The 11,906-nt window shown below is 49.9% G+C and overlaps 1 protein-coding gene across 1 annotated transcript in view; it reads left to right on the top strand.

Annotated features, from left to right (window-relative positions):
* Nucleotides 1-4,409, top strand: part of RTCB (RNA 2',3'-cyclic phosphate and 5'-OH ligase) — a 20,162-nt gene extending 15,753 nt beyond the window's left edge. The window contains exons 9-12 of the mRNA XM_045291151.1: nt 225-488; nt 1,291-1,401; nt 2,095-2,214; nt 4,249-4,409. Of these exons, the coding sequence (XP_045147086.1) occupies nt 225-488; nt 1,291-1,401; nt 2,095-2,214; nt 4,249-4,356 (603 nt within the window). The 3' untranslated portion in view covers nt 4,357-4,409. The remainder of the gene's footprint in view (nt 1-224; nt 489-1,290; nt 1,402-2,094; nt 2,215-4,248) is intronic.
* Nucleotides 4,410-11,906: the final 7,497 nt, after the last annotated feature.

Below are 11,906 nucleotides of genomic sequence, written 5' to 3' on the forward strand. Positions count from 1 at the left end.
AAGGCCAAGGGTGGGGTAGACCAGGGTCTGCAGACTGCTGCTCACGAGCCACGTGAAACTCTTTCAGTCCGTACATGTGCTTCTAAAGTCAAATGGAAGAACTGTACAGGGGCGAGGGCTCTTGGCTCAGGTTTAAAGTGTTGAGAGGACCAGGATTGGCTGGCCAGCCCTGGCTAGATGACCAAAAAGGCACAGGTGGACCATTGGCTCTGCACTGAGGACAGCCCGAGCCCCAGTCAGTAAGCTCCGGTGTGAAGAGCTGGTCCTGGCTGCCTTTAACCGGCCGCGGTTTCCGGCAGGCTTTTGCCAAGGTCTTCAACACCACCCCTGACGACTTGGACCTGCACGTCATCTACGATGTGTCCCACAACATCGCCAAGGTCGAGCAGCACGTGGTGGACGGCAAGGAGCGCACGCTGCTGGTGCACAGGAAGGGCTCCACCCGGGCCTTCCCGCCGCACCACCCCCTCATCGCCGTCGATTACCAGGTAACCCCTGTGCAGCGTCAGCTGAAGGGTCAGCCATTCAAAGCACCAGCAGCTCCGTGGGAGAAGGATGGGCCTTTCTACTCTCCTAAAGAGTTACAGCCTCGGAAACCCACAGGGACAGTTGTCTGCTGTCCTGTAGGGTCGCTGTGAGTCAGCATCGACTCATGGTGGCGGTGAGTTTTTAGCGAGTTGAGATGTAGTTTCCTCAGTTACAAATAATTTAAGGTCTTTGAATTATCGGAAGACGTTCTAGAACATAGGTTCCCAAATTAATTTGGCATATTGCCTCCTCCTCAGGAAAAAAATTACTCAGCACCCCCGGTAATTAAACACATAGTAACCCGTTATCTAGCATAAAGTATTAGGTAACTGCTTGTGCAGCCCCCAGATGGTTCCAGCCCCCAGCAGGGACAGTGTCACCCCCTTTGGGAAACACTGCTCTGGAGTGTGACAAAGACTAGGGTCCAGTTGCACAGAATTCCTCTCCTCCTCTCGGTGGCCAGCTGCAGCAACCCTAGTGACAGAGCGCTGCGCCCCCTGCGGCAGGTGCCTTCCCAGGCTGGCCTCCTCGTGACTCCCACAGTGGCACCTGGAGTTGGCTCTGCAGTCTGGGTCAGTCTGTGCGGCATCTTTACTGGTCCTCAGGCACCCCCCTGCGTCCACCTTCCCAGTCACAGATGCCTGAGACTGTTTCCCCAGGACCCTGCCAGGAGGCACTGGGTGGGAGGCCCCGGGTTCTCCCACAGGGCACTAAAGCCCCTGCTTCTGGGGTCTAACGGGTGTGCTTTGTGTGCATCCCCAGCTCACCGGACAGCCCGTGCTCATTGGCGGCACCATGGGAACCTGTAGTTACGTCCTCACCGGCACTGAGCAGGGCATGACGGAAACCTTTGGCACCACCTGCCATGGAGCGGTAAGGGAACCAAGCCCGGGAGAAAGGGCTTGGTCTGCTGAAGAGTGCCTCGCTCTGTCCTGGTGCAGGGCTAGAGAAGGTCTGAGGAGTCTTCTCTCAAAGAATACGCTTTGGGCCCACCTTTTCCCTGATCTTTGCCCTCCCCACTGCTTCCCCTGCCCCAGTGGTCCTTAACGTCTGCCTCTTGGTTGGGTCTTATGCCACCCCTACTCGGTGACATCTGGCACTGTCCGAGCTTTTGATTTTTAACCACCACCCAGGTGTTCATTTTGATGGTCACTCAGGAACCCAGGAAGGTGGCATCCAGTGGGTACATGCTGGGGATCTGCAGGCAGCCTCCCCAACAAGTGCTCATGTAGTCTAGCCGGCAGAGGCTGAAGAACCCTTTTAAGCCCCACCAAGTTTTTGTGGTGACAGATGCACTCTGGATAATTAACTATATTTACTTTACATGCATCATTAACTCAACAAATACACAGAACCTCACTTTAAATACAAAATGCTTTGCATAAGGAAGAATGTCTTTTTGAAGGAGGATATCAGGACACCTGTTAAAGTTAATAAAGTAGACGGAAGTTGTTTTCTGCTAACTCTTTGTGGGTGAAAAGGCCAAAGGACCCTGCATCTGCCAGCAGTGGCCGGGTCCGCACAGCGTTAGCCCTGATTCATAGGAAACGCACCCTGTCGTCCTAGGGCCGTGCATTGTCTCGAGCGAAATCCAGGCGGAACTTGGATTTCCAGGATGTCCTGGACAAGCTGGCAGATATGGGAATTGCAATCCGTGTCGCCTCCCCAAAACTGGTTATGGAAGAGGTAAGATTTAAACATCCAGCAGAAAGCCACAGACATGATTCTTGCTAGTATACAGAGGTGGCCATTTAGGATGTTATTAGCAGAAATGATGCTTGCTTCTGAAATGACTTTGTTTACAGTTTGTCTTGCTTTCTCTTTTGTTAGGAGGTTCCTAAGAGCCAAGTCCTTAACTATAGTTTTTACTTTCCATGTACAGTCTCTCTCCATAGCAGACTTTCAAAGGGAGTTTGAGTGAACTCATTGTAATCTTTCTTTTGCAAAACTTTACTGTTTAAACTTGAAAGCAGTCTTCAGAAAGGTGGAAGAAATGTTTGGGAAAATAAGGTTTTGTCTGAATCACAAGGGAGTAAAGCGTTTATTTAAATTGCCTGTGTACACATGCACCAGTATTGAAATTAGACGCAGCATCACTCCTGTCTGAAAAGTTAAGGGGCAGCCATCCAGAAGCTCAGTGCCCTAGCAAACTGTTGTGTGCCAGCAAAGCGCTGCCACTCAGAGTGACCCTACAGGGCCGAGCGGGACTGGCCCATTAGGCTTCTAAGGGTATCATCTTTGCAAGAGCAGGTCCCTAAGTCTGCAGTCCCCCAGAGGCTCCGGGTTGGGAACGCAGCCCTCTCCTGTCCAGCAGCGGAAGGCTGAGCCATGGTGGCAGCCGCGTTCCCCTGACATGACCAACCCCACGGGTTAGAAGACACTCCCTGCCATTTTCCAGTTCATCATAATCCGAGATAACAGATGCTCTGCAGTCCTTTGTTATGGTTGATCGTTAATGTGGGCTTCATCGATTTCGGTTCCCATGAACTCTCGGAAGCCCCCTTGACAGGTCTAAGCATGAGCAGAAACTTAGTTCAGTTGGCTCAGACCAAAGGAGTGGTTTCTCCAGGTAAGGACAGGGCAGTGGTGGAGGAACCAGACTGTTGAGGGTGGCACAAAGGGATGGTGGATCATGCTGGGCTCCGAGGGTGGTTGGAGACTGGCTGCATAGGGGAGTGAGCTAGAAAACTAGGTTGTGGTCAGCACCCTGGAAGTGGGGAGGGTATGGAGAGGTGGTGGTCCTTGGTCAGCACTGAGGTGTGACCCTAAGAGGGAATGAATGGGGTGCAGAAATCGGTCCTGATAGGACCCTCTCCCTGGGTGTTGACATCAGAGCAGAGAGAGTAGCAGTGAGCCAGAGTGGAGACTCTTGGGTGAGGCACTGACTAGAACAAAAGTCCAAGAAGAGGTGAGATTCAAGATTCAGACCTGGGAGTTCTGAGAGAAACCATTGGGAAGAGCAAGTACCTGTCACCCACCTTGGGGCCCAAGGGCATGGCCCAGTTTAGGGCAGAAAACAGTAGGGGGTAGGGGGTGGCCTCATGGTGAGAGCGGTGTGTCAGAAAAGGTGGATGGAGGGAACTGTTCAGAGAAAGGAGGGTGGGACAGAGTGTGCACCGCTCACTGGAAGGCAGTCCAGAGGCCACAGGAGTCACGTTTCAGAACTGGGGTTCTGAACCTTCAGAAGGGTCTGGTACCAGGCCCTGCGGGGATTGGGGGTGGGGGGCGGGGCAAGGTCATGTTACAGATGTGTGTGGTAGGATGAATCATTATGTTGGAAAGACCAGGTGGATAAGGAAGGTGTGGGGGTCTTGCTAAGAACTTACATGTAATCTGTACATGCACACACAATTACAGTTATGTGTTTAGATTAAATAGCTTTTTACAAAATATGTTCCGTGTACTTGGGTCAGCTGCAGAAATTCATAAAGGGAAAAAATTGAAATTGCCTTTTGTTGTCCACCATCCAGAGATAATTGCCACTAACGTAGAATGGTTACACTGATTTGTGTGCTTTAAGAAATACAGAAATAACATAAAGTAAAAGTGAGTGTCACCTTACCAGCATTAAGCTTAATCATTATCTTAATTGTTACTCATTTGATAGAAAAATCAATAATCTCAGTATTTTGAGTTTGTTTCCTGGAGTGCACTTGAAGTTTAATACTTTTAAAATTTCCATTTTAAGTAGACTTAAAATGTTCGCTTTTTCCCCTGCAGGCTCCCGAATCGTACAAGAACGTGACGGATGTGGTGAATACCTGCCATGATGCTGGGATCAGCAAGAAGGCCATCAAACTGAGGCCCATTGCTGTCATCAAAGGCTAGAGCTGGACCAGATCCCCCAGGCCCCTCTCGCCCTCACCGCCCGGACGTGGACGGGAAGGCTCTTCAGACACCGGCCAGAGACTTGATTGGTTCCCCAATGGGCAGCTGTGACTGCTCATCTCAGAAGGACTGGCAGGGCTCTGCTCTCCAGAGCCAGTGTTGTAAATAACCTCGGAGGGGCCGCATTGCCCCGTTACAGAGGGACAAATATGCTTCCTCTTTGATTGTCCATAGGAGTTTTTCTTTGTTTGTTTTTTTAATCTCTAGGGATTAGGGATGGGTCAAGAAAATTGCCTTTACCCAGTAGTACAAGTTTTTCTGTCAGGATTAATTTCCTTCTTCCAAGCTCTGTTTACATCCCAAAAGGTGTCGAGAAGGACATCCCATTAAAGATCATGTTGGAATGCTCCCTTCCTTCCTCAGTCTGTCCAGTCATCCACCTGCCCGCCCCACCTCCACACTGAGCAGTACTCTTACATACTGCTTGCACTTGCAGAGAAGGTCACCGGAACACGAGAGGAGTGGGCAATTGGACAAACTGAGAGGGGGGAAGTACGGGAGGGTAGTGGTGGAGGTGGAGGAATTGGAGCCCAAGAGGGACAGTAATTTTCTTAGGCTGGGTGCCATTCTCATTCATGGCATACATGGCAGAGTGTTGGCTCACCTGCAAAGTGGCATCTGCTGGCCTCTCGTTCCTGAGACGGGCCTGCAGTTCCTCTTGAAGGCTGCCGCACAGCAGCAGGGGGAGCGAGGCTCGCGCTGCATGGAAGGAGAGATGCTTGCGTTACTGAGCCCCGAGTGCAGCCGCTGTGGCAGGGTGGCTGCTCTGGGTCGGGTGACGAGGGAGGTCTGTGCCACTGAGCAGATGTCATGCTGTGCGTGGTGACACCGGAAGGACGTCGAGGAACCATGGCAACAGATTACAGGTTAAGGCTTTGATGGGTCTGAACAGCCAGTACACTAGAAAACTAATAAAGTGACCATATTATTTGCATTCCATGCTTACTGTTTTATAGCTTTAGAAAACGAGTGTTTGTGCTTATTCCCTGTGGGCAATGTTGCTCTTCCTTTGTTTTCTCCCAGGTTACCTAGAAGAAACCCGGCCAAAAAAGTATTCTCTCCCAAATCTTAGCTCAACTTAGCAATCAGCCTCCGGCTGACCAGATGCTCCATCTAGACGGGTTGAAGCGCTGAGGGCCTAGTGTGTCACGAGTTGGGCTGTTAACCACAAGGTTTGCAGTTCAAATCATCAGCTACTCGGGAGAAAGAAGCTACTCCCATAAAGAATTAGTCTGGAAAAACCACAGGAGCGGTTCTACCCTGTCCTTTAAGATGGTTCTAAGTCGGAATTAACGGGAGGAGTTAGCATTTGGGCAAGAGAAGACTTGACCAGACAGACTATGAGACCTGAAATGGCAATATAATTTCCTTCCTCTGAGCCCCCCCGATAGGTTCAGTGCTTCCTGATAGTTTGAAAGTCATCCACGAGTTAGGGATTCTAGTGTGATCTTACTGGTCAGCCACTACACAGATGATGTCGGACGCAAACCTACCTGCCAGTGAGCCCCAGGAGACACTTGGGATGAAAAAACAAGCTCTGGCAGGGCCCGGGCTTTCTAGAGACGAGTCAGAATGGGAGTGTCGGCTCCCCAGCTGGGGCTTAACCTAGTGATACCTAGTGTGAATCTGATTCACAGCAAGGTCCCCTCCCGAAGCCAACTGAGACCTATGCAGGACATCAACTAAGATCCTCTTCAATATATAAAATTGGGTTTTATTAGATGCTTTGAAAGTTAATTCTCCAGGGGACCTGAAAGCAGGGAGCAGGTGAGGAGACAAAATACAGAATGGAATGGTTTGTGCCAAGGAGCCTTCTGCTTTGATAAACGGGTCTTGTATGGAGCTGCTCCAGTGAACTTGGCCCTGTACACAGCTGTAGAAAAGGGCAGTGGACCATTTCAAGCTCAGAAAACGTGTTTTAAAGATGCCACTTTCTCATTTGGCGGGGAAATCCCCTTAAATGTAATGTTCAAATGAAGCTGAGGGCCGTGGTGGTTTTGACCATCCCACGGGAAACCGTATCTGGCACATCCGTGCAGCCAAGGTGCACCCTGCAGAGGGCGGTGTTCGGAGCATGGGGCCAGTCTTAGCTGCTTATCTTGGACCCTCTGACGGTGGACCTTCAGTCTCAGAGGCACACCTTTTACACAATGATGACAGCAATTCAGTGGGAGAACCAGCTCACAAGGCACATGCCGGTTGACTAAAAAATCCAGACACTCCGTCTGTAAGAGCTTTATATTAAAGCGTAATTGTATATTAAGAAAACATCCCAGATCAAGTTCACAAGTCCGATTAGCTCATAAGTCCAATACTAGTCTATAAATTCCTCTTCAGACGCACATAGCCACTCGTAATAATGGCAAATGCAGGAAGATCACAGGCCGGTGGGTGGAAAGTCCTGTGGACCCAGTGACGGAGGACACCTCCAGGGCTCTGGCTGCCGTCCGCATGGCCCCATGTGTCGTGTCAACAGGAAGGTGACCGCAGAGAGAGTGGCCAGACAGGAAGTTCCCAGGATCCTCAGGAGAAGGGCATGCCTTTAAGGAGGTGACATCAGGCTGTGACCTAATTGACAGACGAGACTCCACCCCTTCACTCTTAACACCCGCAAGTTGACACAAGATTATGTAACTACCACACCTTCCTTTCCTAATTCTGCCTGGCTCTTCCCGGAGCAGCAGGGCAGTAACCCTGAATAACACCTTGCAGAGCTTAAAAGGCTCCTCTGTTGATCTGCCTTTAATTCTACCACATGTAACCTTTGAAGTCGAAACCATTTTCCCTGGTCTGCCAAGGGTGCTATTTGCTCTTGTGTTCCTAAAAATCATTGTTTTCTCTCGTTCCTTAAAGCCCAGCAAGCATCCCCTCTCGCAGCAGCAGTCAGACTGCGTCTGACACCCTGATGCGCAGCGCCCAGACCACTGGGCCCGCCCTTCGTCAGTGCATTGGGCCTGTGCTGCACTGCCTGGCCTCCTCATCCCCTTTTCATGTTCAGCGGGCATGAAACATCTGCATGTCTCCACATCTGGTTAAGGAGGAACATGCTGTTTATTATCAGGCAGCTTAGAGTAGGCCAGGGTGTTTTGAGAGATTCTGATCATTAAAAGTTCTCAAACATCTCTGAACACCAGAAGTTCAAGGAGAAGAGGATGATATGAAGGGGCCTTTCTGGATTGAAATGGGTCTGTTAGGGATTGAAGGAGCCTCCGTCGCACTGTGCGTTAGGCCTTGGACTGCTGACTACCAGGTTGGTAGCAGTTCAAGCCCACCCGCCAATCCGGGGAAGAGATGAGGCTGGCTGTGTAGAGATTCACAGTCTCCAAACCCCCAAAAGACTGATGTGGGGAAAAAAAGAGACTGATGGGTCAGAATTAACTTGATGAAGGTAGATTTGGGGGCTTTTGTTAGAGATTAATTGTTTCCCCAAAATAAGCATTGTAAATCCCAACCTCTGTGCTAGATGCCCATTTGGGACTAATAGTTTTTAAATAATGTAATAATTATGAACTATTCATTGAAGAATGTATTTAAAGACTAAAGAATGTCCTATGGAATCACATACGTAACAACAGGTTCTCCTATGCACCAGGCAGGACAGTCTAGGGCAGCAGTTCTCAACCTTCCTCATGCCGCGACCCTTTCATACAGTTCCTCATGTGGTGGTGACCCCCAGCCGTAACATTATTTTCGTTGCTGCTTCGTAACTCATTTTGCTACTGTGATGAATCGGGTGACACCTGTGAAAGGGTCGTTTGACCCCCAAAGGGGTTGTGACCCACAGGTTGAGAACTGCTGCTCTGGGATGATAAGGCAATATGAAGGAGATTAAATGCCAGCTAGCAAGCAGAGATGGCTGCATAGAGGGAGAAGCCTAGGGAAGATCTTGGCCCATGAGCTCTAAGGGCCCAGGAGCCTCCCCCAGAGGAAACGGAAGCCTTCCCCTAGGACCAGTGCCTCCTCCACTGTGAGGAAGTAAAGCTGTCCGTGGAGCCGCTGGCTGTGTCTTGCAGCAGCAGGGGTGGGGGTGGGGGGTAGCAGGGACAGGAGCCCAAGTGGTGATCCACATTGATCCCTGCCAACTGTGGGAGATACGTGCTGGGCATAGGGCAGGTTCTGAGTACATCCAGGCGGGCTTTGCCGTTTATCAAACATTGACAAGCGTTTGGGGTCCATTAAGGAGTGAAGGAAGTGGGGGGAGAGGCCTGGGGGAGCTGTGCTGGGATTGAATGAAGTAAGACGGCAGGTATTGGCTCTCCTCACTACAGATCCCCCTGACGCTGCTTGCCAACGGGTGCCCAGCTAGTGACAAAGCTGGGCATGGAGGAAAGGGTCTTTGACTCCCCCACTTCCGATGCTTCTCTCCTGCCACACCTTTCATTTAACTGTGTGGGCACATGCAACAGCATGGAGAAGGCGGGGTGGGTGTGGGGGCTGGGGGGCTGGTTTCAAGGCTGTTGACGGAGAGCATTTCCCTTAACTTGGAGCAGACGGGTGGCTTGGTGTGGCAGCACGTACCTGAGGGTTTGTTCTGTTGAACAGTCTGATTCTAGAGGCCAACAGTAATTCCCAAAGCCATCCTCACTGCCACTGAGTCAATTCTGACTCAGCAACCCCCTAAGGGTAGAACTGCCTGGTGGGTTTCCAGAGACTGCACCTCTCCTGTAGAAAGCCTCATTCCCACCCACGAGAGGCCAGTGTTTTGAACTGCTGACCTCAAGCTCGGCAGTCCTACACATCACCACTACTCCACCAGGGATCCAGGGGCCCCCAAACAGGATCGCCCTAGGACTCTGGAACCATCTGCCCCTCCTGCAGAGGTTGACAACAGGAGCTCCACAAGGTCTTGGTGGGGTTTGCCTCGCCCACAAGCTACCCTTGTCTTTCCCAGAGACAGAGAGTCACCAAGACCCTTGCCCAAGTGACCCCAGGGAAACCCCACGCTGCAGCCTCCAAATCGGTGTTTTATCAGCCAACCAACATCAGGCTCTTACTGGATCCCGAGGGAGTTCACAGAGATTGAGTCACACGCTGCTCTTAGACTCTAGGCTTAGAGCTTGCAGCCATTGGTGGTGTGAAACCGATGTGCATGCTTTTTAAAACAAAAGCAGACAGTATTGATTAATAGGCACAAGGAATCAATCGACAGCAACTGCGCTGTGAAATTCCCTACCCAGGCAAGCTACCGCAGGGTTCATTCTCTAGAGAAACAAAACCAGGACACTTATGATTGTGTGTGTGTGTGTGTGTGTGTGTGTGTGTGTCTGGGTAGACCAGAGAAACAAATTCATAGACACTCATAGGTGTATAAGACAGAGCTTTATATACAAAAGCAGTTGAATAGTGAGGAAAATATCCCAGCCCAGTCCAGATCAAGTCCATAAGTCCAATATTAGCCCGTTGTGTCCAATACCAATCTATAAATTCCTCTTCAGACTCACAAAACACATGCAATGACGCTGAATGCAGGAAGATCACGGGTCAGTGGGAAGATAGTCTTGTGGATCCAGTGATGGTGGAAGCATCTCAGTGCTGGCCTGGGTCTCCACGTGGCCCCTTCAGGTCCAGGACTCTCACTGCCATCAGCATAATCCCATGTGTCTTGTCAGTAGAGAGTCTCTCAGGGAGTTATCAGAGAGAGTGTCTCCCACCTCCAAGGAGGAATACAGATGTTCCCAGAATCCTCTGGAGAAGGCCATGCCTGCACAGAGGCCTCATTGGCTATACAGTGATTGATAGGCTAGACTCCACCCCTTCACTCTTAATCCTCTTAAATTGACAAACGATTATATAACTATATATCTATAGATATATATGGATAGATTTATACAGCATGAAGGAATATAACAATTAGTCCACACACCTAATTAGTCCACACAGCAATACAGCAGCACAGTAGTACAGAAGGCTCAGTTCAACTCACCTCCATGAAACAGTTAATACACTGGAAGTCCAACTCAGGAGGGATCCCAGGTCAAGGAAGCAGGCAGCTGAGTCTTCCCTCGGGTAATGCAGGCAGAGTCTGCCCACAGGCAGCAAACAGCAGGGCGGGTCACCAACAGTCAGCAGCTCAGGAGCTTAGCAAACAGGCCCAGATGGGATATCTAAACTCAAGCAATGCAAGCCGACAGGATCCATCAGCCTCAAGCTCAAGCAATGTACACACCAACAGCATGGTGAAGCAGGTCTCAAAGGAACCTCAAGCTGTAGCGACATGATCCATGGGTTGGCTGTCCCACGAGTGGTGTAGCTCACAAGTTGAGGCAGAGAACTAGCTAAAGCAGTCACATGCTGGTCAAATCACCAGATAGCAAGAGGGGCAGGCCTTGTAGAGCCATTTATCTCTTTGCCCTCCAATCAAACTGTGACCCGATTAGAAGACAAAAGACCCAATTAGAAGACCCGATTAGAAAACAATGGGGAATCCAAAGAGAAGATGAGGAGAGAGCTGTTACATTATGGGGATCGCAATCAATGGCCCGAAATAATGTGTACAGATTGCTGAATGGGAAACTAACTTGTTCTCTAAACCACCATAAAAAGGTTAGGGAAAAACAAGACGAGACAAACGACTCTGTGGTTTCATGCCCTTGTGTGTCTACAATGAACACCAAACATACCCTTTGGAATTCACGCACTTGAAGGGGGGAAAGTGCATATTGTTTTATAACTAAACATATGGGATGGGTACATTCACATCCTTGTTCCACACAAAGTACTTGTAAAACTAGAAAACTCTCGGACTGGAGGACGTCTGAATGATAATAATGTGGCAAGTGTATGCGTGTACAGAAATGGGAATACAGTTCTTAATTATACCTTCTTCAACACGACACAGAAAAGGACCTAAGAAAGAGCCATTAGATTCCGTGATGAGCAAGTGACTGGTCGTCCAGCAACATGCTTACGCCAGTGGCTGGTTTCTTATTAATAGCAATCCCTCGTCAGACAGAGGACACAGGCAGCGAATTGACCACCTCTGTGGGAAGGGGCAATGGAACAAGTCGACCTCACCAAGCAAAACAGGATGGCCCCTGTGGGACAGCCCAGCCATGGCTCGTGTGCTCGTTCCAGTTGAAGATGAAGTACACCAACAGGCAAACTAGCACCCTGAGTCTATCCCACCTGAGTCACGAGACCATCTCAAGAACAGACTGATGCCTAGAACACTAATGACAGAAGACCTGTGAGCTGTGAGAGGACGTCAAGCCCATCATCCATGAAGAAAGCACAAAGCCATTGAAAACACCGCAAATGAAGAAAAGAGCGACGTGAACGTCAGAGCGACTCTGAGGCTTGCTCTTAAACAGAGTCTACAAAGCCAGTGGGAGAAATGATAACGCAGAAGAGCTGAACAGAACATTTCAAAGTGCCTCTAGAAAACAACGCAGAGCATTATAACAAGATCTGCAAAATCCTGGTGAGGTAGTTAGTTTATGGTGCCAACCTGGCCGATAAACACATGTGGGGTTAATTGAAGGGCAGAGGGA

Source organism: Echinops telfairi, unplaced genomic scaffold (genome assembly GCF_000313985.2).
Source record: "Echinops telfairi isolate 266 unplaced genomic scaffold, ASM31398v2 ScPeMD7_2;HRSCAF=8, whole genome shotgun sequence".
In the NCBI taxonomy this organism is placed as follows: domain Eukaryota; kingdom Metazoa; phylum Chordata; class Mammalia; order Afrosoricida; family Tenrecidae; genus Echinops; species Echinops telfairi.